Source organism: Astyanax mexicanus, chromosome 1 (genome assembly GCF_023375975.1).
Source record: "Astyanax mexicanus isolate ESR-SI-001 chromosome 1, AstMex3_surface, whole genome shotgun sequence".
Classification (NCBI taxonomy): domain Eukaryota; kingdom Metazoa; phylum Chordata; class Actinopteri; order Characiformes; family Acestrorhamphidae; genus Astyanax; species Astyanax mexicanus.
Window position 1 is genome coordinate 122,226,810 of NC_064408.1, and position 26,655 is coordinate 122,253,464.

Here is a 26,655-nt window from a genome sequence, read left to right on the forward strand (position 1 = left end):
TTAGACTCCAGCAGACTCTTCATACTTACCCCCTCTCACTGCACACTGACCCATATATCACACAGAGAGGAGGAGGAGGAGACACACACACACACACACACACACACACAAAACACACACACACACTCACACACATACACACACACAATATTATTTTAACCCTCAACAGCACAGTGTTGCCCTCAGGCAACAACCCTAATTTTTGTTCGTACACCTTTCCGTACCATACCAAACCTTATTTACTTACTTACTTACTTACAAAGCTATTTATTTATGTACTTATGTACTTACGTACTAACTTATTTATTAATTTACTTATGTACTTACTTACTAACCAATTTTCTTAGTTATTTATCTTACTTACTAAGTAATTTATTAATTAATTTATTTATTCACTTACATACTTACTATTAACTAATTTGTTTATTTATTTATTTACTTTCCTATTTACTTGCTGTTTACTTACTCACTATTGTATGTATTTATTTACTGACCGATTTATGTATTTACCTACTCTGGTAGATGTTGAATAATTCATAGTGGATACTGAAACATTTAAAGAATACACTGAAAAATTAACAATGGAAAAATGTTTAGTAGATTGTGAAACATTTATATCAGATACTGAAAAAGGTATAGCAGTACTAATTACTTACAGATTTATTTATTTATTAACTTACTTACATACGTATGTACTGACTTTACTTACTTAGATACTTACTTAATTACTTACTTACCTACATACCTACTTAATTTACTTACTTACTGTGACTTATTCAGTGCTTAGTGTGGATTGTTCAGTATCCATGTATTATCCATCAACTATTAAAGATTTTACAGTAACTACTATTATTGATTCAGTAACTACTATCTACAAATATTTCAGCATCCAGCATATATTATTTAACATCTGCTTTAAATTCTTTAAATTCTTTTAATTCTTTAAATTCTAGTAGTTAATTCTAGTAACTACTATGCATTTTTAGTGTCCAGTACGTATAATTTAGTTTACGTTTACATTTACATAATGGTAGTATTTGTCTAGCTCAGAATGTTGATGTGTCAGAAACTTTTTAATAACTTTCTTGCTCCCGCGCCTGACAGCTCTGACCAATCAAAGGAGACAATGTGCTCACGTGTTTTTTTGGTGCGCATTTTGGTGCGATTAGGTTTGTGCCTGTGTGAAAACAAACCAGACAGAGGGAGAAACACTCCAAATAAACTCATCAATAAACTCATCAACTGATCCGGACCATAGAAACCAACTACAGGTGTGAAAATGCCCTAAAACATCAGCTAACAGATGCCTGTGCCAGTCAGCAGAATTAATGATGGGATAAAGTGCCACCTACTCTACCCACTCCGGCTGCTGATGCCAAGCACTGGACAGTTCAAAGCCACTTTCAAGTTATTATACAGTGTCTGATATGAAGCTAATATGTATGTTTGTGAGAGTCACACTAAGAAAACTTTAAACTTATCAAACTGTGTTCAGTCAGACAAGTCAACATGTGTAAAGTCACCTTTTTTAAAACGTTGCTAAATGTTCTTCTAATGCTCTCTTTTTATCTGGGAGGCTGAAACTGAGAACAGTTCCCGGTCTGATCAGAGAGAGGAATGACTGAAGGCTGATGGAATGGGGAAATGGCACAATGACCGTGTTTGTTAGAGCGGCTTCAGCGCCGCTTTACACCGCTGTCGCCGCTCGCCGGCCGAGCCTTCCCACTTCAGACCACACAGAACCTGTTCCGAGCTTTGTGCCGGGTCCCTGCGGCCCGAACGCCAGCGTACGCCTGCTAATCTCACACGGCATCTACAGCCCCTCCAGACCTCCAGTGTTTAATCACCATTGTTCTGGTTAGAATGGTATTGGGGTCTGGGCGTTTGCCAGCAGCAGGACATGTGTTTTAACCACTGCAGGCTACAGCACCCCACTGCTAGCATTGTGCTAAGCCCATTCCACATCAGATACCATCAATATGGCTTTTTAATAGCACGCTCACCACCAAGTACCCAACCCAAAATAAATAGTATGACTGATCTGTGTTTCAATGTAAACTGTGAATTATTCATTAATGACTATGAATTATTAATGATCTACTATGAATAATTCAGATTGAACTATGAAGTATTCACTATCAATTATTAATGTACCTATTATAACTGATTTAGTAACCAGAATAAATTATTATTATTATTCAGTATGAACAATAAATAGTTCAGTATCCACTATACATTTTATTGTAATTACTGTGAACTGTTCTGTATTCATACTATGTACATTATTCAGTGTCCACTATTAATGATTCAGTACGCAGAGATTGCTGGTTCGAATCCCGGTCATGCAGCTTGCCATCAGCTGCTGGAGCCCTGAGAGACACAATTGGCCTTGTTCTCTCTGGGTGGGTACAGTAGTTGGCGCTCTTTCCCCCTTATCACTTCTAGTGTGATGTCGATCAGCACAAGGCATCTGTGAGCTGGTGTATAAGAACTGAGTCGCTGTACTTTCCTCCGAGCATCAGCAGCAGTTCAAAAAGTATTGGAGGAGGCATGTGTTAGTCTTCACTCAACTTGTTTTAGGGTCTCACCAGTGATGGGAGTCCTAATGAGTGGGTTGGGTAATTGCCTTCAGCCACAAGAACTTTTGTTACTGATGTTGGACGATGCTCACCACCCCTCCCCTCCTCCCCTCAACTCTCCAACTCATTCCATCCAAATATATTGGACAGAGCTCTGTTATTCTAGGACTTTTTATACCTCTATAGCCCACGCCTGGCATTATGCATGGTGCCAAATTGTTATGCTTGTTTATCTGCTCCAGAGAGTTTTTAATAGGCAGTACTTCTCTACAGGGAGTAACACACTGTGTGTGTGCATTTGCACTTGTCTCTCAGCAATGGGTGTGACAGCATACTTTAAAAGGGCCATTGTTATTATTATGATAATTACTGGTATAATAACCTGCTGCCTGACTGGCAGGATGCTGGACGCTCAAGGACGCTGATACGATGTTAAATAATGGAAAGTTAGTGTTTAAGCAGAAACAATAGAGCTTATCTTATCTCATCTCCTGTTCTCCTCGTTATCTGTCTCCTTTCACCCTCACTCACCTCATCACTCCCACTGTCCATCACAGTGGGTGGAGGCCAAGACTCAAAACACTACTGTGGGATTACTTGGATTTCTGCATGAATTGTTCATTAAATGTCTTCTGATCTTCATCTAAGTCGCAACAATAGACAAACACAGTCTGTTTAAACTAAAACCACACAATAAATTATATGTTTGCATGGTTTCATTGAACACAACATGTTAACATTCACAGTGATGGGTGGAAAAAAACTCAAAAACCTCAACCAAACGTTTTTTGTAGTAACAGATCAGACCTGCACAACAGTCAGGAGGAATTTTTCTGCTCTTTTGCAAACTTCAAACGTGCAGCAATGCTTTTTTTTGGACAGCAGTGGCTTCCTCCATGGTGTCCTCCCATGAATTCATGAACTTCATTCTTGTTTTATGTTTTTCTTGTTGTAGAATTGTCAACAAAATGTTAAAAGCATGTGCCAGAGATTTTTTTTTATGTCTTTAGCTGACACTCTAGGATTCTTCCTCACCTCATTGATTCTCATTCTGCGCTGTGCTCTTGCAGTCACATTTACAGGACTTTACCACGCCTAGAGAGAGTAGCAGCAACAGTGCTGAACTTTCTCCATTTGTAGATCGTCTGTCTTACCGTGGTCACATGAACATCAAAGCTTTTAGAGATACTTTTGTAACCCTTTCCAGCTTCATGCAGCTTCGTCAACAGTTCTTGATTTTAGGTATTTTGTGCGAGGCATTAGCTCTTAGAAAAGTCTTTAGCCTAGGGGTTCAAATACTTTTCCCCCTCACTGTGAATGTTAACATGTTGTGTTCAACAAAACCATGCAACCATACCTTTTTTGTGTGATATTAGTTTAAGCAGACTGTGTTTGTTGTGATGTAGATGAAGATCAGAACACATTTAATGACCAATTTATGCAGAAATCCAAGTAATCCCAAAGGGTTCACATACTTTTTCTTGCAACTGTATATCATATAGCAGATAAACACAGTGATACAGTAAACACAAAATATGTTTGGTAAGCTCATTGACCCTTATAGAACCTCATTGACCTACAAAAATAATCCAATTATGAGAAAGAGTTAAGGTGGCCAACTGCAAGTTTTTCTCCTTCTTGCATCTTCTGTCTGAAGAGTGGCTTGGTGTATCTATCTCAGAGATTTCAGACGTCAGTTTCCACTGTGAGGAACAGAGTGAGGAAATGGAAGAACCACAGGCACAGTTCTAGTTTAGACCCGAAGTGGCAGAACAAGAAAAATCTCAGATAAGCAGAGGAGAAGGATGGTGAGTAGCCCATTAACAGACGAAGACCTGTTGAGGGGTTAAACTCTATGGTTTTTAAATGGGATGTCACTGAAGCTTATATACGTCAATAAAAGTGATTGTGCTGGAATTCTTCTGTCTAGACAAGTGTATACTGTATATCTCAAGTATTTTGTGTTTGCTGTTTGTCTTGGTTACAGTTTATTTACACTCATGTTGAGCAGATTTAGGAGACTAAGGAAGTGAAGCCAGGAGCCGTAACAAAAAGCTGGGGCCCAGACGGACTACAAGACAGGGAGCTGGATGTCCCAGGAGACTAAACACTGTTCCTTACCCCCCCCCGACCGCCTCGGCCCGCGGGTGGGTGACCGATTAGCACACGCGTGCCCAGACTTGGGCAGAGGCCAGCCACGGGGCAGCCCACCCTGCTGTTTGATGTAAGCGGCCGGCTCCAGCCAGTCCCGGCATTGTATCCCAAACAATGCACCCCAGACCTAGTGAACTCCACAAACATATCCCTTTGTGGGGTTTTTCCTCGAACTCAGGGTGGGGGACACCAACCGACAGGAAGTGGGACTTCGGTCCAAATTTAGAGCGCTGTGCCTGCCTCAGACGGGCGGCTGACTGGGCATTCCTGACCAGACCTCTAGGGAACGGTCAACTCCGAAAACTCTGCCTCTGCAAATCAAAACAGATTACACTGAGACTGTGTAGAAAATGCACTGATCTCAACACAACACAAGCCTTATGTTCACCTTGTCCAGGCCTTTAGCTTTGATTGCACCACACATTTACTGAGGCATTGTTTCAATAAGATTTATTTTAATCCAGTGTTGCTGGATTCATTTTTCACCAAGATCTTGCAGCAGCGTTGATGATGGTTGAGTCTGACCAACCGCTGCACAAAGTCTTCTCCAGCACATCCCAAAGATTCTCAATGAGGTTAAGATCTGGACTCTGTGGTGAACTCTCTCTCAATCCATGTGTGAAAATGATGATCTCATGCTCCCTGAACTCTGAACTCTTTCACAATTCCAGCCCCATGAATCCTGACATTGTCATCTTGGAATATGGTCGTATCATCAGGGAAGAAAAAATCCAATGATGGATTAACCTGGTCTATATTCAGTATATTCAGGTAGTCAGCTGACCTCATTCTTTCAGCACATACTGTTGCTGAACCTAAACCTGCAGACCAACTGCAGCATCAACCCCACATCATTTACTCACTTACATCCAGGTGGAGACTTTTTTGTATCTTTATCTGTTTTTTAGTATAAATGTATGTACTGAATAACTCATAGTAGATATTGAATTTATATCTGCTGTTAGATGACGTTACATTTTTGCAGATTTATTATTAAGCAAGTTCATTTTTTTATAATTTATAGTAAAAAATGAATTTACTAAATATGTAAACTCAATTCAAATATGTTGAATTAAACTTGGATACATGAGGATGTGGATACATAATGATTTGTAGAATGTACTAAATAACTCATAGTGGATACATAATGATTATTATATAGAATTTGCTGAATAATTTATAGCAGGTATTAAATAATTCCCAGATTTCTATATTATATAAACCTATATTTATATAGATTTATAGCGCATGCTCAATAACTCATAGTGGATACATAACGATAATTATATCGAATTTGCTGAATAATTTATAGTATATACTGAATAACTCATAGTGGATACAGAATGATTATTATAAAGAATGTACTGAATACTTCATAGCATATATTGAATAACTCACAGATTTATATATTCTATAAATAATAATAAATCTATATTCATAGTGAATACATAATAATTTTTAAATAGAATGTCCTAAATAACTCATACTCCGAGGTGGAAAAAGTACAGAAAATTTGTAATTAATAAAAGTACCTTTACTTTGCTAAAATTCTACTCAAGTAAAAGTAAAAGTACCCATCTAAAAATCTACTCGAGTAAAAGTAAAAAAGTACTCAATATAAAATGTACTTTGAGTAAAAGTTACATAGTTACTTTTAATTATTTGATGTAAAAAAGTACAACAAACCATAAATTAAATCGTTTTAAATTACCTATTATTCCACAGTATTTGTTCAGACCCCCCATAAAACATTTTCAAGAACAAGTGGAACAGGTTTCTATGATCCATTTTTTTTTTCTTTACTGTTAAAAAGTTATGGTCGCATAGGTGACTATAAACTGTATTTTTACAGTTTTACAGGTTATTGTTATATTATAACTTGCAATTGCTATGCTTTAACTGCTATTTACATGTTTTTTTTAACATTCAAGCAGATTGTTTAATGGTAAAAATATTTATTACCACATGCTTTAGCAGGTTTGATGTGGAAGTTTTGAAAGCTGACAGCTCTGTCCGGCGGGGCACATTTTGTATTGCATGAGGACGATACTGCCTCGTTATTCCAATTGTTATTTTTTTAAATTCAGACAATTGTTTTTTTCCCAGCATTTTAGTTTTTAGTAATGGGGAGTTTTCCAATGTAGCAAAAGTACATTACTTGTGTCAGAATGTAGTTGAGTAAAAGTAAAATTACCTATTTTAGAAACTACTTTAAAAATGACAAATTACTCATAAAATCTACTCAATTACAGTAACTTGAGTAAATGTAATTCATTACTTTCCACCTCTGCTCATACTGGATACATAATGATTATTATATAGAATTTGCTGCAGAATTCATAGTAGATATTGAATAAGATGTAGAGAATACAGAACGATTATGATATAGAATGTACTGAATAATTCATAGTAGATACATAATGATAATTATATAGAATTCGCTGAATAAATTATAGTGTATTTATATATTTATAGATGCTGTTAGTCATCCCGGTCGGTAGATGTCGCTCCTCCAATCAGATCAGCGCACATCAGGTCAGCTGACTTCAGATATGATGCGTTATTTTTGCCCACCTGTTTTCGGGCATCGCGAAGCGCTCTAGAGCTGCGGTACGAGCTGGTAGCCAATCACCGCGAAGGACTTGAGCGGGGCAACCAATCCGAGCACGGACATGCTAATACTTTGAGGTAGGATCGGCCAGTCACTGCGCGGGGAGGGCGGGGCTTGGCGGAATACGGGTGTGAAGTGAATAATCAGCTGAGCCTGAGTGTATCTGGAAGCTCCAGTGTTGTGTGATTATGAATAATCCAGCTCTATAATTCAGCGCATTGAAACGATATTCACAGCCGCAGATATTAAATTACAGCTTTTATTTATATTTTATTCGCGCCGTCAACTCGTTTAGGAGCAGGTAAGTGGATTTATATGGTTTAATATGTTATGAAATGATGTTGTGGGCTAAGCTAGCTCTGCTAATACCATGTTATGTTTTTAAACTGCTGACATAACCGAGCTTAGAAAACATACAGACGAATTTCTGCAGTTTTTATACGATTGTATCGATTTATATCGTCAGAAATATGCAGGTTATTAATGTTATATATCTGTGTATGCCTGCTATGTCGTATTACAGGTCTAAGCCCATTCATAATGGCTGTTTATGGCAGTAATACTATCAAAATAAAGCGCATATTTAGGTTTAAATTAATATATTTCTATTAATTTTCTGAATCAAAGCCTTATTCATTGATTAATATGTATATAACATAACCTCTAGTAGATGCTGGTTACTAGCTGCCAGCTGTAAGCTGTTAACCAATTAATTGCTTGCTATAAAACACTTCCTATTTAAAATATATATATACATAATATATGTATATATACATATATATATACATAACCTTGTTTTAACTTTTCTTTTACAATATTCAGTTTATAGTTCCTTTGTTTTTTTCTTAAATCCTCTGAATTATTTTGTACACTGTACATATTGTGTATGTATTTTATGTCTGTTCCAATATACTTAAAAAAATTACCTTAGTGCTTTCAGTAATTCAGTTAAAAACTGAATTGAGAGACCCATATAATATACAGCTCTGGAAAAAAAATAGAAAGACCACTTCAGTTTCTGAATCAGTTTCTCTGATTTAGCTATTTATAGGTTTATGTTTGAGTAAAATGAACATTGTTGTTTTATTCTATAAACTACAGACAACATTTCTCCCAAATTCCAAATAAAAACATTGTCATTTAGAGCATTTATTTACAGAAAATGAGAAATGGCTGAAATAACAAAAAAGATGCAAAGCTGTCAGACCTCAAATAATGCAAAGAAAACAATTTTCAGATTCATAAAGTTTTAAGTGATTTGGTGAAATAACCCTGGTTGGTTTTTAATCACAGTTTTTTTCATGCATCTTGGCATCATGTTCTCCTCCATCAGTCTTACACACTGCTTTTGGATAACTTTATGCTGCTTTACACTCCTGGTGCAAAAATTCAAGCAGTTCAGTTTGGTTTGATGGCTTGTGATCATCCATCATCTTCTTGATTATATTCCAGAGGTTTTCAATTAGGTAAAATCAAAGAAACTCATAACTCCAGAGCGTTTATTTCTTTTATTGTTGATGATTATGGCTTGCATCCAATGAAAATCCAAAAATGAGTGTCTCAGAAAATTAGAATATTATATAAAACCAATTAGTACTTTTGTCACTGTGAGCAGTGTGCCAAGTCCTGCTGGAAAATGAAATCCGCATCTCCATGAAAGTTGTCAGTAGCAGAGGGAAGCATGAAGTGCTGTAAGATTTTGTGGGAAAACAAAACTGCACTGACTTTAGACTTGATAATAGAACACAGTGGATCAACACCAGCAGATGACAGACATGACTCTCCAAACCATCACTGATCATCAGTATATTTTACGTTTCATTTGTAAATCAAGGGATCAGAGTCTGGAGGAAGAGTGGAGAGAGACACAGTCCAAACTGCTCGAGGTCTAGTGTGAAGTTTCCACCAATCAGTGATGGTTTGGAGAAACATGTCATTTGCTGCTGTTGATCCACTGTGTTTTATTATCAAGTCCGTATTGAACAATATATTGAAATAATGTCTGTTTTCCAGTCTTTCCCTGCAGTCATGACGGAGTTCTGGTTGATTTCGGCTCCCGGGGAGAAAACCTGCCAGCAGACGTGGGACAAGCTCATGATGGCCACCACTCGCACCAACAACCTGTCCACCAACACCAAGTTTAACATCCCCGACCTAAAGGTAGGACCTCATTTATACTATAAAACAAATATAATAAATATATTTATTTATATAATAAATGTACTCCTTATTGTTGTATACATGCTTCATATAATGACGTGCAATGAAATAGGGACTAGTATTGGGTCCTATGACTTTTGGCACGCCATTCTATACTCTTCTTTATGTTAAACATACACACTGTTGCCCAAGCTATATACAGTTGGAATGATTGATGTACAGTACCAGTCAAAGGTTTGGACACACCTTCTCATTCAATATTTTTATTAATGCTAATGCATCATTTTGCATTAGCCGCTAACCGTGCTAACGCTAGCTCTTTCGCCATTCAGAAGCAAGTATATCAGCCTGTAGCCTGCTGCTAACCCCGACTAGCACTGCTGGAGCAGCATTAGCATTAGCCACTACCGTGCTTATCGGCCTGTAGTCTGTGTGTTTATCATAGTGGAGATGGTATACAGTGAATAGCCCTATTTGAGTACCATATTTTTCGGACAGGATTATAAGGTGCACTATAAAACAAGCTGTGTGGAACAAACTATTATCGCCCTGGCTTACCAGAGCACTTAGGGTTCCTCAATCTAGCACTCTAGGGCCGCATTAGCCGCTAACCGAGGCTAGCACTAGCAACATTAGCAGTAATGCTAATGCTGCTGCACCCAGCCTTAGTAGAAATATGGAAATCTAAGCTTACTGTAAATAAACAGAAGTGCTTTACTCACCCAAATAAACAGTTTTCAGGAGTTTTTAATATCCGTTTTGAAGAATTTACTTAGCTTAGTTTTTTTTTTTTAGAAGGAAAACTTGGTGACACCCCTGTTCCTTACTAGTGTCGCATAATGCGCCTCATAATCCGGTACTCAAATATTCACTATTCACTGTATAACTGTAACTCTACCTCTTCACTACTTTACAACTGATGCTCTCAAACACATTAAAAGGGGAAGTAATTAAAAAGAACATTTAAAATGATGAAAAAACAATGAATTTAAGGTGTTTTCACACATTTTACTGGTATTGTAATCACTGTGTACTGCGCAATTCTGGACTTCCTCTGTTTATGGAAATTCTGAATTCACGTAGTTCCTCTTATTCCAATCCTAACAAAACGGGTCTTGTGAGCATGTTTGCCTTTCAGCAGTTTCTCTTCTCCTCCATAAAGCTTAAAGTGACAGTACTTGGTCAGAGAAGACCAGTTTAATCTGGTTTAGCCTTCAAGACTTATTTAGCTAACAATTAATGTTAGCTTATACCCCATCAGTTAGCGTAGTGCTAACTGTTTGCCATCATACACGTTCAGTCTGTAATAGATTATTACATAATTATGACATATTAAGGCTGTGTTCACACTGCTCAGTCATACATAACATTTATTCTCAAAATCATTAATGCACATAAATTAGCTATAGAGTGAGCAGTATTGAGAGCACAGCAAATAGAGAGTTACTATAGCAACTCAGACAGTATGCAAATAGATTTTGTCATTAGCCAATGGAAAAGAAGCTGTTAATGGCAACAGACTAAACATTAAGCATGTTTGCAGACATGCATTACACCTTAATGCAACTTAAATTCACTGTTTTTACACTTTAACTCCAGCAAATCAAGTTGAGCTCAAGCTAACTCATTTACAACTTTTAAAGTAAAATAGATAAGCCGTAGTTATAAGAACTTCCTATCAAACAACATCAACTTATTTTATTTGAAGAAACCGATTGCCTTTAATTATTGAAGTTAAACTAACTCAAATCAAACACTTAAAACAACACTTTTTTATGAACAGCTATAATTGCAAGAAGTCAACACATAATTTTTGAGTTAGTTTGACTTTATCAGCACAAGTGATGCCAAGTTTGTGTAATATTTAAGTTATGTTAACTTAATTAGTTCAGTATGAAATGCAGTTCGGTTTTACAGTGCACTTGTAGCCCATATACAGGCCAAGGAGTGTTAAGGGGTTAGTAAATGAAATTAAACATAAAAATGAAGTGAAAGTTTTGTCTTTATCTTGGTTGTTTTTTTTCTCTTTATGTGTCCATTATGTCTCAGGTTAAGTGACCCCGATGCCCTCTCTGTTTACGCCTGACGGGGTGAGAACAGATTCGGCGCCAGCGCGAGAGCAGGAGCTCTCTGGCCTTCCTGCTCTCGCGTCGGCGCTGACCAAACATGACTCGGCTGGGTTTGCTTTGCCTCATTACTCCGGGTCCTGATCAAAGCCTGATCAAAGTGTGTGTGTGTCTGTTCGCAGGTCGGGACGTTAGATGTTTTAGTGGGTCTGTCGGATGAGCTGGCCAAGCTGAGCTCCTTTGTGGAGAGGTACGTTACCCCCCCTCTGCACCCCACCCTCCCGAACTATCCAGGAAAGCATCTCAGTGCAAACCATCACTCTTGTCAGAGCGAGTCTTTGATCCAGAGCGCAGAAGAACCCGCGGCGTCCGTGCTCTCGCCGGCTGCTCGGGCCGGTTCTGTGAATTCTGCGCAGTGTTTGCGGTGACGATGTCGTTATTTGAGACGTGAAAGAGCTTTAATCTGGGATGCTTTGCTGTGGCGCGCTGAGGAATCTCGCGCAGGCCCGTGATGACCGCCGTCCCGGGCTAAAATTAACCGTTTAGCAGTTTGGTGACACACCAGTGTCTCTTTCCACGATCGTATTTAAATCCCATGACTTATGCCTCATCCGTGCCTGCAGAGCTCTATTTATAAGAGTGTGCCACCTTAAAAGCCTCAGATACAGTCCAGCTCTTTGATAAATGTGTGATAGAACATTCCCCAACATCAGTCACTGCATGTTTTAAGGCATTTAGTTGACACTCTTATGTAGAGAGACTTAGAAGGTTACTGTATTTTTTCGCATGATAAGGTGCACTGGATTATAAGGCGCACTATCAGTGAATGAATGTCTATTTTTTGGTCTATTTTCATACATAAGGTGCACCGAATTATAAAGTGCATTATGCGACACTGGTAAGGAACAGGGGTGTCGCTATTTTTTTCTTTCTAATTCAGCTGACTTTAACCTTTTTAATTTATCTTAACTTTACAGGTCTCACCACCCAGCGGCGAGACCTGTAAAGCTAAGCTAAGTTAAGTTAAAAACATTTTTTTTTTTAAGTCAAACGAGCGCATATGTTAATCTTCACAGATTTCTGTCCTGAAAACTTTTTTTTTGGGTAGGTAAAGCACTGCTGTTTTATTTATAGTAAGTGTAGATTTCCAGATTTCTAGCCGCAGTTAGCGGCTAATGTCACACGGCAGCGCTGAGTAACTGAGTAACCCTGAGTGTTACGGATAGTCAGGGTGATATTAGCTAGCGGTTCGTATCATGTAGCTTGTTTTAACATGGTAAACACACAGACTACAGTCCAATATACTCACCTCTGAGCAGCGAAAGAGCTAGCGCTTAGTGGGTAATGCTAATACTGCTCCAGCAGTGCTAGCTGGGGTAAGCAGTAGGCTACAGACCGATAATACACACCTCTGAATACGAGTGGCTTTACTGCTCCTTAATACTGGTAGAATTCATACATAAGGAGCACTGACGATTCGGGGAAAAAATTAAAGGATTTTATGTGCACCTTATACTGAGGAAAAATACAGTATTCCAATTATAAAGATGGGCCAATGTAGTGTAGAAAGGAGTCTTGACCAAGGACTGCAGTGACTATATTAAAGCTATACAGCAGGGGTATTTAATTAGAATTCAGTATGGTCCAGTTGGACGTCAGTCCAAGGTCCGGACCGTCGCCATTTTTAACTTGTGTTAAAAATATGTATATATATATATATGAAACATCTGACCCGTGAGGTTGTTTGAACTATGATAAAAAATATATATATAATAATTATAAAATGCCTCCCTGGCCAGATTTTGTGTACCTTCCTCCGCTGTCTCTCTCTTTGTTTCGCTCAGTGTATCTTTAGTTTCCGCCCGTTCTCGTTTTTCCACCAGTTCTCCGGCTCCCTATCTCTTTATAAAGGAGTTTTTTTCCCGGCCCCGTCCCAATTCACCATCCGGGGCAGCGGTCTGCACAGATCTGATTGGCCGAGCAGAGCGATTGGTGATTTTACAGCACACGTGATTGGTCTGTGAGTTTACTGCACCGCAGAGCGCGGATACCCTAAAGACAAGAAAAATTCCGCCGCTTTAAATGAACGCTGTCTGAATTAAATCATTCTCAGTAGTTTATCAGTTTGGGTCCGCATTGGACAACGTATGGGTCCGGACCCGGACCGCAGTCCGCATATATGTGATCCCTGCTATACAGGAACGCATGCTGAATTATTCTGTAAACGTAAAGTGTTAAACAATCCAGATTATGTTTTAGATGTTAGATTTTTCTAAGCAACACATTTATCTTTGAGGACAGATCTGCACACTCTCTGTATTTTATATCTGAGTGTCTTCATGAGGTAGAGTGTGATGTGTGTGTGTGTGTGTTTGTGTGTGATGTGTGTGCTTGATGTGGTTCACAGTGTGGTGAAGAAGGTGGCGCAGTACATGGCTGACGTGCTGGAGGACAGTCGAGATAAAGTTCAGGAGAACCTGCTGGCTAACGGAGGTGAGCTGCACACATACAGTCACATATACAAATACAGTAGAAGTACTGCCAATAGAATAGGACTCTCTGTAGCAGATGAACAAACATGAACCTATTGGTATCATGGCTTTGCTGTTATAGAGAGGGGTATAAACCCCCAGTATTGCGCTTTTGAGCAGCTGTTATCATCCAGCATCCTGACCCCACTACTGCTGCCCTTGTTACTGAATACAATCAAATCCTCACAGCAATGCTCCTCCAGAATCTAGGAGAACGTCTTCTCTGGACAGTAGAGACAGTTACTTTCTAGAACCCTTGTTTTGGCAGATATGGAGGATGAAAAATCACATGGGTATAAATATATTAATAAACTAAATAAACATAAATAATTATATAGATAAATAAATTACTAAATGTAACATGTATTTATTATTTATTTATTTATACATTTATGACCATTTATGATATTGAGACCCTACATCCTCATAAGTGGACATTAAATTTCTGCTTCTCTGCACCATGATAGTAAATTATTATAATATTTTTTTAAAACGTTGAATTTGGCCTCATACAGAGATACTGCCCATAGCAACTAGTGTTCACATAACAACATTATACTCAATTAATTAAAAAAAAGATGGTGGGAATCCCAATCAAAAGTTTTTACAGCCAGTCCAAGCAGATAAATGGTCCAGGTAACAATTCTCATTAAATTTTATGTTTAAAAGTAGTTAGTTTTACTTACTGTAGAGTTGGGTCCTTCTGATCCCAAATGGCAAGGATCATTTTTAATCTTTTTACTACTGTCCCCATATAAAGACATTGTTTTTTTTGTTTTTTTTTTGCAAAATGATTTTCTCTACAAAGAAAAAGTGTAGTTTTTTTATACTTGGTAGGTCCTGCTAATCTCAAATAGCTAGGATAAATTTAAAACACACACAACAGCAAAGGTCTGGGTCTCAGGAGGATAAATTGTTTATTTATTTATACTTTTTTGGCCTCCATAGGGTGAATCAGCTTAATGTGTAATGTTTTCTAAATGATTTTTTAAATCGTTTCTCCTCTCAGTGGATCTGATCACCTACATCACGAGGTTCCAGTGGGACATGGCCAAATATCCCATCAAGCAGTCTCTGAAGAACATTTCTGAAATCATATCTAAGGTAATTTTCACATGAAAACAGTTTACACAGACTTTGCGCAATAGCAATGACTTTTATGACAACATATCAAACATGCACTGTATAATAATATTAAACACATCCAGACTATAAAGAATAACATGGAATTAATTTGTAAAAAAAAAAAGTGTTAAACAAACCAGTCAGCTTTATGAGGTAGAGTCACCTGGAATTCAGGCTTTCAGTTAACAGCTGTGCTGAACTCGCCAAGAGTTAATTGCTTGAATTTCTTGCCTTAATTTGTTTGAGAGCATCAGTTGTAAGGGGAAAGTCATTAATGATCTCAAGGTAGCTGGGACCATTCATGCCTATTTATACAACCTATACTCCTTAATAACTATTAATGTTTAAATAGAACATTTTCAATCCATACTCATCCATACCCATTATTATCCATATCAATCCATACCCATCTATACCATACCTATTAATATCAATATCAACCCATACTTCTCAATACATACCAATACCAATCCATATCCATCTATAGCATACCCATCATCCATATCAGTCCATACCTCTCAATACTGAATCAATCCATACTGATTAATATTCATATCATCGCTGTCCAATTAAAAACAAGTATCTCCAAAACAGCAATTTACAGGAGAGAGAAAAAACCTTCTAAACTTTCAATGGAACTTTCAATGTAAAAATAGTTTATTTCAGGTCATTTTAAAGTATTTCTATTAGTCCGTTTTTCAAGAAATGTTGGCACAGTGTAAGAGACAATTTGTCGGTTAAAATTATGTCTTAAACTAAAAACCAACAAAAATTGATTACATGTTTTTCATTGGACAGCGATGATATAAACCCACACCCAAATCCTTTATAGCAAAATATATCCTTTATTTTAATTAGTACTAGTAGATAAAGAGTGTGTGTGGACTATAATTGTAGATTAATAATAATAGTAGTAATAGTAATGCTAATAGTTTAGTGATAATTACTGAATAATTATAGCTCTGTTTCAGATCAGAGTAACTGTGTTGATGCTCCTGTGTCTCCCCCTGCTGTTCAACAGCAAGTAACGCAGATTGACAACGACCTGAAGGCCAGAGCATCAGCGTACAATAACCTGAAGGGGAACCTGCAGAACCTGGAGAGGAAGAACGCGTGAGTACACAGCACTGAGGATGCCTGGGGATGATTTGTTTTATAATTTAATTTATAAATTAGTTTCTGGTGGAGATTCTTCTTAGGGAGATAAGATACTCGGACACACCCATTAATACATGTGGACAAAATTGTTGGTAACCCTCGTTTAATGAAATAAAAAAAACATAATGGTCAGAGAAATAACTTGAATCTGACGAAAGTAATGATAAATAAAAATGCTATGAAAATTAACAAATGGAAATCAGATAGACTTTTTAATACACAGTCCAAACACCAAAACAATCCATCCATCCATTTTCTGTGAATCAGCTGAAAGAGTTTGTGACGTCACAATAAGAAAACCTGCATAGAGCCACCAGGCTCTGCCACTCACGTGTCAACTCCCACCGGAGCCCAATTAACTAGATCAGCTGAAGAAACATTGGCCATTTTTAGTCTGCTGGTTGAGAAGCTCAGACAGTACACAGAGCAGGATTAGTCAGCAGACTTCTTCTGAGGGAGGAATCTGTACCTGCTGTCCATGGCAATTCAGTGTCCATGGCAATTCAGCAGATAAGGGAGACGTAAGACTTTCAAATAATGCTTTTTGTGCTTCTGTCTCAGTTAAGCTTGAACTAGCTTGTTCACATTTAATGCTGGGGAGTGGCCAGCAACAGCTTATTTGCATAAAAAATGACTCATAGTTCATTTTGTAAGAGTTCTGACTTCTACAGACCAGTTAAAAACTCATAATCAACTCTTTACCTGCATTAAACAGAGACAGCTCTCTTAAAAGACTCTTTTAGACTCAATTAATCAGTCAGATTTACCCTCAAAAACAGGGACAAGAGCTTTCTTTGGATGTCAAGGATGAGATCATAGACCTGCACAAGGCTGGAATGGCTCCATGCAAAATCTCACCTCGTTGGGTATTCTTGATCATGAGGAAGATGAGAGATCAGCCTTAAACTACACAGGGGAACTTATGATTAACTCACTTAATGATCTCAAGGCAGCTGGGACCACAGTCACAAAGAAAACCATTGCTAACACATTACGCCATAATGGAGTAAAATCCTGGAGTGCCACAAGGTCCCCCTGCTCAGGAAAGCACATGTGCAGGTCTGTCTGGAGTTTGCCGATAAACACCTGGATTACTCTGAGAGTGATTGGGAGAAGATTTAGTGGTCAAATGAGACAAAAATTTAGCTCTTTGTCATTAACTCAACTACTTCACCGCATCAGTGTGAGAATGGATGGAGCCATGTACCATAAAATCCTAAGTGACAACCTTCTTCCCTCTGCAAGGTTTTTAAAAATGGGTTGTGGCTAGGTCTTCCAGCATGACAATGACCCAAAACATACAGCCAAGGCAACAAAGGAGTGGCACATAGAGAAGCACATAAAGGTCATGGAGTGGCCTGTAGCCAGTCTCCAGACCTTAGAAAACCCCATAGAAAATGTATGGATGGAGCTGAAGCTCAGATTTGCCAAGGGACAGCCTTGAAAATCTTAATGATTTAAATTTAGATTTATTGATCTGCAAAGAGGAGTGGACCAAAATTCCTTCTGACATGTGCTCAAACCTCATCATCAACTACAATACTTGGTATTTGTCTTGTTTTCCAGAGAAATAAAACATTTTTTCTCTATACAAAATGCAAGTACATGTATATAATTCATACAATATGATTTTCTGTATTTTATGATTTATATGATTAGATTATAAAATCACTTTAAATAAACACTGATATTCATGCTGTGTTTTTTAATTTATACCATAATGTACACCAGGGGGAGCCTGCTGACCCGGAGTCTCGCGGACATTGTGAAGAAGGAGGACTTTGTGCTGGACTCTGAGTACCTCATTACTCTGCTGGTGGTGGTTCCAAAGTATGTGATTTGATTTAGTTACCAGTTTCTGGTTATAGAAGTTCTCTACGTTCTCTAAGACTAACGTTAGATGTGTTTCCCTCACCAGAACAAATTATGCAGACTGGCAGAAGACGTACGAGACTCTTGCAGAAATGGTCGTACCACGATCCACAAAGTAAGAGCTGCAGCACTCCGTTTCATCAGTGAGAGTATCTACCTGTAATTAACTCTATGTAACATTAGAATACTAAACCCAAATAAACAAAGTCAGTGATCAGTGAGAATATCTACCTGTAATTAACTCTATGTAACATTAGAATACTAAACACAAATAAACATTAATAAAGTCAGTGATCAGTGAGAGTATCTACCTGTAATTAACTCTATATAACATTAGAATACTAAACACAAATAAACATTAATAAAGTGAGTGTTCAGTAAGTGTTTTAGTATTAGGGCTATCAAATAAACTCTAACATTTAGCTGAATTGTACAAAAAGTGGTGAATCATTTTAAACTTTTATTTCTAACCACCTTCTAAGAGCCTGTAAATTATTTTTTTTTATTTATTTTACATTTTTATTTATTTATTTTTTATTTCTTAATTGTATTTATGTTCTGTCTTACTGTCTATTTTATCTTTAATTTTCTAACTTTCTTTATAATTTTAGTGTTATTCTATTATTCTCTATTTGTGTTTATATTTTACTTTTGTTTTATTCTTATTTATATCTTCATCATATTAATTATTTATCTCTTTATTTAACTGCTTTAAATTTTGAACTGTCGACTTTTTATCCTTTTATTCAAAATTATTTTATTTATTATACATCTAAATTAAATATTATATAGTTTGTATATAGTTTGTTTTTCTAATAATTTTGCAATTTATTAATTTTTTTTAGTAGTGAAGTTCCTTGTTTTAGCTAAACCTGATTAAATACTTGATTTTAATTAAAATGTATTTTTTTCAGTCCCTTTAAGTTTTAAATGCTCTTGCTGCACTGATGGTGAAAATGAGGGTTATCCTCAATGTGTTCCCAAGAGAAGATAAAGGTTAATTGATATATTAATTGATTGATCCTGTAAACTGGACTACTGAACTAACCCTCAGTCCCGTGTCCCTGCAGTCTGCTGTTTGAGGATCAGGACAGTGGGCTGTTCAGCGTGACGCTGTTCCGCAAGGCCATCGATGACTTTAAACACAAGGCCAGAGAGAACAAGTAAGAGTTATAAAGGGCTTTTACTGTAATTAACCCTGTAACATTAACTCCCTCATTAATGAGCTGCTAATCAGAAGCGTGCTCTGTTTATCTGCAGGTTCACAGTGCGAGATTTCCAGTATAACGAGGAGGAGATGAAGGCTGATAAGGAGGAGATGACGAGGCTCTCCACTGATAAGAAGAAGCAGTTTGTACGTCCAACTTTCTCTTACACAAAGTCTCCAAAAGTCTGCTCTGTGTAATCAACCACTATATGCTCTACCTTACACCCCACCTTCCACCTGCATCATTTAAATAGCAACAGTTTCTGAGTATTTGAGTATTGCTATCTTGGCAGTGGAAAACACAGGTGCTCCACTGACTGAATACAACCTAGACAGATGTTCATTGAAACAATAAACAGAATACTACCATATTCGCACTTTAAGTTGCACTTAAAATCCTTTAATTTTCCCCAAAATCATCAGAGCTCCTTATAATCTGGTGCTCCTTATGTATGAATTCTATCAGTCAGGTATTAAGGAGCAGTAAAGTCACTCTGCTGAAGTACAGAGTTATACAGGAGTTTCAGTTTAGTTCTCCAGCAGCATTAGCATTAGATGCTAACTGTGCTAAGCGCTAACTCTTTCACAGTTCAGAAGTGAGTATATCAGCCTGTATAGCTCACCCTGGCTAGCACTGCTGGAGCAGTATTAGCATTAGCCGCTAACCGCACTAGCACTTTCTCTGTACAGAGGTGAGTATAACAAACTGTAGTTTGCGTGTTTACCATGTTAAAACAAGGTATATGGAATAAACCGCTAGCTAATAGCGCCCTGGCTTACCAGAATACACAGGGTTCCTCAGTTTAACACTGTTGGGCAGCATTAGCCGCTAATGCTAATGCTAATGCTGCTGCACCAAGCCTTAGTGAAAATCTGTCACATAATGCATACGGCAACTGTTTTTGCAATGCTAGTTGATAGAAACTAGTTGTAAGAAAATAACAATAAACTATGGTAATATAGTGATTTATTGTCATTTAAAAAAAGGAAATTACTCAAATTTGGTTGTTTCTTTAGTCACTTCTGCCACCATATTGCCAGTGATTCTCACAGTCCTCTGTTTTGAGTGAGCTTAAGTTTGAAGGGTCATTTAGCCCTAACAGTTTCCCTAACCTACCCCTTCAGCCCAACAAGAATCAGGCTAAAGCGCTAAAGACAAGGAGTGAAATGAAATTGAGCCCAAGACATTTCCTTAAAAACCCTTATTCTCATCATACTGTAATTATTATTAATTAATTCCTGTCTGCTGTGTCTGGTTTCCACAGGGTCCTCTGGTACGATGGCTGAAAGTCAACTTCAGTGAGGCCTTCATCGCCTGGATCCACATTAAGGCTCTGAGGGTGTTTGTGGAGTCTGTATTAAGGTACGTTAGGTTATGTTCAGAATTTTCACTCGGTTGTTTCCCCAAATTTAGAACTTTCCAATTCTCACTTACAATTCCATTCTTTGAGAGCCTAGAATTTCCCCATCACACAATACGTCCAGTAGTGCCGACTTTACATCATACGATTTTAAGCGATTTCTCTGTCGCTGAGTCCGAATAAAATCATGAGAGTCTTGCTAGAGTGGAGTTGTGGTCACGTAATCTGGATGGTTCAGTGTAACGTAGTAACAATTGAAGGTTTTAGAGAGTCTTTAGAAAGTCTTGAGACTTGTCTCACGCAAATAGTGACGTGAACAATGTCAACAACCAATAGGAGAAGAGCTACGGGAAGCCGCAAGGCAAGAATATTTTAAGTGACTTTACGAACAAATTGAAAAAGATCACATTTAGCAGTAATGCTGGGCGGTATGACCAAAAATGTATGTGACAGTATTTTTTAAAAATTCTGACGGTTTTATAGCATATCACTGTATTTTTATTTTATCTTATTTACTTATTTATTTATTTATTTATTTGCATGCCTGGGCTTTTATATATATGTTGACTATATGGTGACTTACTTTATTGTTTGGAGTACATATAATATAAAACTCTTTAAAAAAGAGTTTAAAGAGTCTTAAAAAAGTTAAATTGAGGAATTGAAATTTAATTTGATTACAATTGGATTTACTTTGTCCCACAAAATATATACACAATATATAAAGAAATCAGACTTCAGAAAAACAGCTGAAGAATGTAAAAAAAAACAGACTTTGTAAAAGAGATACGCCAACAACTTTAACATGGCTTCCTTTTTTAAACTAAATGTTTTAAATAGTTTCATTATTTCATTTACATAGTTTTTAACACTATAACTGTACCTAAAATACTCAATGTTTAAGTATTCAAAAGAGATAAAAATTCTATTGCACAAGTCAGACACAAGTTTAATATCAATTTACAATGTTTTTCTAAAGACATTTAGATATATATTTTTTCATTTTGATATATACATTGTTTGTAACTTAACAAATATTTATCCACAATAATAATAATAATAATAATAATAAGCTTTATTTATATAGCACCTTTCATACATTAAAATGCAGCTCAAAGTGCTGTACATAGAAAAAGGCAATGAAAACACTAATAAAAAAGGAAAAATGGAGAGAAAAAAAAACTGTAAAATGAAAAATAAAAAGGAACATTCAAATAAGATGTAATAGAAAACAATATAATATAAAATAAAACTTATAAAACTGTAAAAGGACGATAATAATAATAATAATAATACAATAAAAATTACAAAAGATTAAAAAAGACAAGAAGCATGATGGGAAATAATCTCAGAAAGAATCTAGTTGCAGTCTTGCAAATAGTGACTCTGAAAGATCCCCAGTCTTTGTAAAATCTGTGACTGAATGATCTGTGGTTTGTGATTAGATGTGAAAGGGTGTCAAACTTTAAAAATCTAAATCCTGTAGTGTATGAACAGCATAACATGCATGAAGCTCCACTGCATCTTCTCAAACTGCTGCTAAACTCAACACGCTGTTGAGCTTGAAATGTTAAGACCCTTAGGCTTGGCTTAGGCCACAACTTTACTGGAGAACTGAATGTGGATAATAATGATAAAAATTGAAAAGTGTCTTAACAGTAGGGGTGTCACGATTCTCTAAATCCTCAATTCGATTTTATTTCTGATTTTAGGGTCACGATTCGATTCGATTCTCGATTTTCTTTTTCCTTTTTTTTTCATCAGAGAGGCCTATGCCAGTTTAAGATTAGTCTATGGTCAGTCATTGGTTTGATTCATCAAATTCACAATATCTTATTTCAAAAGGTGGACTTGATATAAGTGATGCAAAGTGATACAAGTGATCTGTAATACACCACATTAGGCACTAATGGTCAAATTTAAATAATTTATTTAAGATATATATAATGCCATCTAGTGGCTTTTTTTGGTAGCAGCAGTGTGCACTATTAAAACAGCAATGTGCAACATAACAAAATAAATAAAAAAAATACAGGAACAGTCATGTACAAAATAATAAAACAGTTAGAGCCTTAACAAACTGAACTCTCTCCTACTATAGCAGTTAAACATGAAAAATAAGACTCGGTCCTTGGCAATGACAAGTTTTTTTCTTTAAAAAAGATATATTAAGAAAAGGCTGCTCTTTGAGCTACATTGTGCTGCGCCATTTGTGGGAGGGATCGTCAATCCTCTTTTTGACTTCGACGCTCGAGACCATGACATAATTTCGATCGATTTTGATAAAATATCGAAATTGTGACACCCCTACTTAACAGTGTCTTTTTTTTTTTTTTTTTTTTAACCTGTACAGGTATGGCCTACCTGTGAACTTCCAGGCGATGCTGCTGCAGCCCAATAAGAAGAACATGAAGAAGCTGAGAGAAGTGCTGTATGACCTTTATAAACACCTGGACAGCAGCGCCGCTGCCATCATTGACGTAAGTTCATTTGACGTAGCCCTTTTACCAATTAAAACTTTTTACATCAGTACCTGGAGGAGAGCGGTACCGGACTTTACCTGGACTTTACCATGCCAACCTGCTTAGTGCTAACTCCAGGTGATGTCTGGTAAAACTTATAAGTTATATGAACCTTTTTGTTCACACATATAGGTCCTATTCACACACAATCTCAGGATAAAGTCCAGGTAATGTTTGTCCAGCTATTGTATATACTGTGTGTAATATATATATATATATATATATATATATATATATATATATATATATATATATATATATATATATATATATTGTATAAAGAAAAAGAAAAAAATATATAAAAAACTGAAAGGAAAAAAAAGTTAATTGAAACTAATAAAAACGGTAATTAAAAGGAGGAAAACTATATCTAACTGGAACTGTGAAAATGCTTGAAATTCTAGCTACATTTACTTTACAATAAATAACTATCTGACTAAATAAGTTTGCTTAAAGACAAAATTGCAGAGAGTAAAATATAAAAGGCTTTAATTTTTTTCTCCTTTTGCAATTACCAAACACAATTCTGATTATATTCACATAAACATAATACCATCTCTTGCAGTGTGACAAAAAGCAAATCAATAATGTTGAATATATGTATGTATGAATGTTCTCAACTCATCCCCAAATTTGACATATTACAGTAACTTCTCAATCAAATGTATAGGGTAAACATGGTGAAGAACATTGGTATTTAAACTGTGTGAAACTGACACCAATAAATCCATAATTCCTGCTATTTACTATATATAGCTTTTTACTCAGTATAGCAACATACTCAGTAGCATAGTTGCTGTGATGTGTGGAGAGTAGTTTTGCAATATATTGATTATCGCTGAATCGCCGTTTTGAGATATCACCATTATCATTAATTTACTACAGCTGAAAGGTGCTGGAAAAACCTGAAAATGGGCCTTAAAAGTGCTTGAATTTTACCTTGTAAAAAACGTGTATGAACCCTGTTTACAGTCACCACATGAACTACAGTTTCTTTTGTTAAGGTTTTCAATACTTAATACTTTTGTTAAATCCTGCACCTCACTAATAACCCAAAGTATAAAAAAACTGAAACTAGTACTTGAACTAATGAAAACTAAACTAAAAGTAAGGATTAAAAAAAGAGTAACTTGTTATTCTGCCCTCAACATACTCCTTCTTAAGGCAGATAGAAAACTCTTTTTCCATGCAGTTGTGAAAGTTGAATAAAGGTTTTATTATTACGATCTATTCAGTATATAAACTGGACAGGAAACAGTAAAACTGAAACAAACAAACAAAGAGGAAAATCGTGCGTAGTTTGACATGCTGGACAACTTTTTACAATTTTACAAAATTAAACTAAAACGTAGAAGTCATGTATCAAAATAAATATATATACAATGTTTCTACTTGTGTTTGCAAGAGAGGATGGATCTTGGTGCAATAACCATGGCACCCATATGTGCACCATCCTTTTAAAGGAGCAATTACATACGATTTCATTTTCCAGCAGGACTTGGCACACTGCCCACACTGTTAAAAATACCAATTGGTCTTATATTATATTCTAATTTTCTGAGACACTGATTTATTTATTTTTTAATTGGCTGTAAGCCATAATCATCAAGGCATTGAAGGCATTGCCCCTGCCTTTGTTGCTCATGGTGGGTACATCACTGTGTAGTTTATGTTAAGTTTTATCTTTTTGTCTTCTCCAGCAATCTGCTATGGACATTCCTGGTCTGAACCTGAGCCAACAGGAGTATTACCCCTACGTGTACTACAAGATCGACTGCAACCTGCTGGACTATAAATAGTGCAGCGCTACTGGACCATCAGAGCCTCCTTTTCCTTTTGGGTTTCGTATTCGTGAATAATAATTTGTGAATGAGCTGAGAATTCACACACACATATATATAAATATATAAATATATATATGTATATGTATAAATATATATACATATATATGTACATATATATGTATATATATATATACATACATGTATATGTATATACATATGTGTATATATATATATATATATATATATATATATATATATATATATATATATATATATATATATATATATATATATATATATATATGCCCTACCACCAGCTCTCCCTCTCTCTCTTTCTAGCTATCGCGCTCTCTCTCTCGCATGCTCCTTCCTGTATTGCCGAGTCAGTGAAGGTGGCGAGTGTCTGTCATGCTGTTTCCATCATGTTTACAGGGTTTTTTTCGTTTGTTTTTTTTAAAGGGTCTTCAGTGTATTTATCAGTGTGTGTGTGTGTGTGTGTGTAAGTGAATGAGTTGGGTATATTTAAACAGATTTAAACGGTCGCAGTTCTGCATCTGAGGTCATTCCACTGTTGCTTTTGTGCATTGTGCTAGTTAGTTATTACATCTGCTGAGAATATTATTATTATTATATTATTATTATTAATAACAATAATTGCTATTTTGTTGTGTGAGGACGCTGGTGTCTTTACCCTTCTCTGTGTTATAACAACTGTGGTCCATATCATGGAACAAATTGTATTTAAAAAAATAATAATAATAATAAGTCAACATACGTGTTCTGTACATTTGGTGTTAAATGAAATATATACATATATATAAAAATGTATGAGTGGGAAACAGTGTCTGCCATTGAATCTGAATATAAAACCAATAATATGATACAAAATATTGAGTCGCTGTATGTCTTTCTTTAGCTAAGAAAAAAAAAAATTAAGTTGTTGTAATTCACACCAGAGCGCCCCCAAAGAACATTCAATTAATGCTTTACTATCTTAATCAGTGTACACATGCTATGGTATCATTTTTTTTTATTTTCTACATTTTTGCTTAGTTTGCTTATTTTCACTAATCGTACCCTGTTATGTACTGGGTTTGGTTGTGTAACTTAATGAGTTGTTTGCTTCTTCGGACAGACTATATATATTATACTTAAGAACATAAAAGTATGTTCAAGTTTGGTAAAGAAAACTAAAAGTGCATTTTCCATTTAATATACTTATTTTATATTTTATATGAAAATACACACTAAATATACTATCTTTGCATTTCCAAAAAATAAAGCAATATGCTTTACATGATATTGTGCTGATAGAAAATATATATAGTGGCATTAAATACTAATTATTTTCAAACATTTTCTTTTCCGATAAAGATGGTCACAAACTAATTTCAACTATTAACTCATCTCTGTCAAACATTGATTACTGGTTTATCCCTTAATGTAAATAAAAGTTTGTATATGCCTTCCACCAATATCCAGGTAATATAATAAATCACGTTTGTTGTACAAAATTTTTAGGTAT

The 26,655-nt window shown here is 36.2% G+C and overlaps 1 protein-coding gene across 1 annotated transcript; it reads left to right on the forward strand.

Moving 5' to 3' along the window:
• Positions 1–7,468: 7,468 nt before the first annotated feature.
• On the forward strand, positions 7,469–26,018 carry atp6v1c1a (ATPase H+ transporting V1 subunit C1a). The gene is made up of 13 exons (XM_022666415.2): positions 7,469–7,645; positions 9,358–9,504; positions 11,753–11,820; positions 13,978–14,063; positions 15,111–15,205; positions 16,248–16,339; positions 18,116–18,214; positions 18,303–18,371; positions 19,327–19,419; positions 19,517–19,610; positions 20,729–20,826; positions 23,178–23,304; positions 25,047–26,018. The coding sequence occupies exons 2-13, from the start codon at positions 9,373–9,375 to the stop codon at positions 25,143–25,145; spliced, it is 1,152 nt and encodes a 383-aa protein (XP_022522136.1). The 5' UTR covers positions 7,469–7,645; positions 9,358–9,372; the 3' UTR covers positions 25,146–26,018.
• Positions 26,019–26,655: the final 637 nt, after the last annotated feature.

Bases quoted from the DNA above. Each gene is read 5' to 3' on its own strand.
- atp6v1c1a (XM_022666415.2), top strand. From the start codon at position 9,373: ATGACGGAGTTCTGGTTGATTTCGGCTCCCGGGGAGAAAACCTGCCAG. The intron at 16,340-18,115 runs GTGAGTACACAG...AATGTACACCAG, and splicing joins AACCTGGAGAGGAAGAACGC to GGGGAGCCTGCTGACCCGGA. The intron at 18,215-18,302 runs GTATGTGATTTG...TTCCCTCACCAG, and splicing joins CTGCTGGTGGTGGTTCCAAA to AACAAATTATGCAGACTGGC.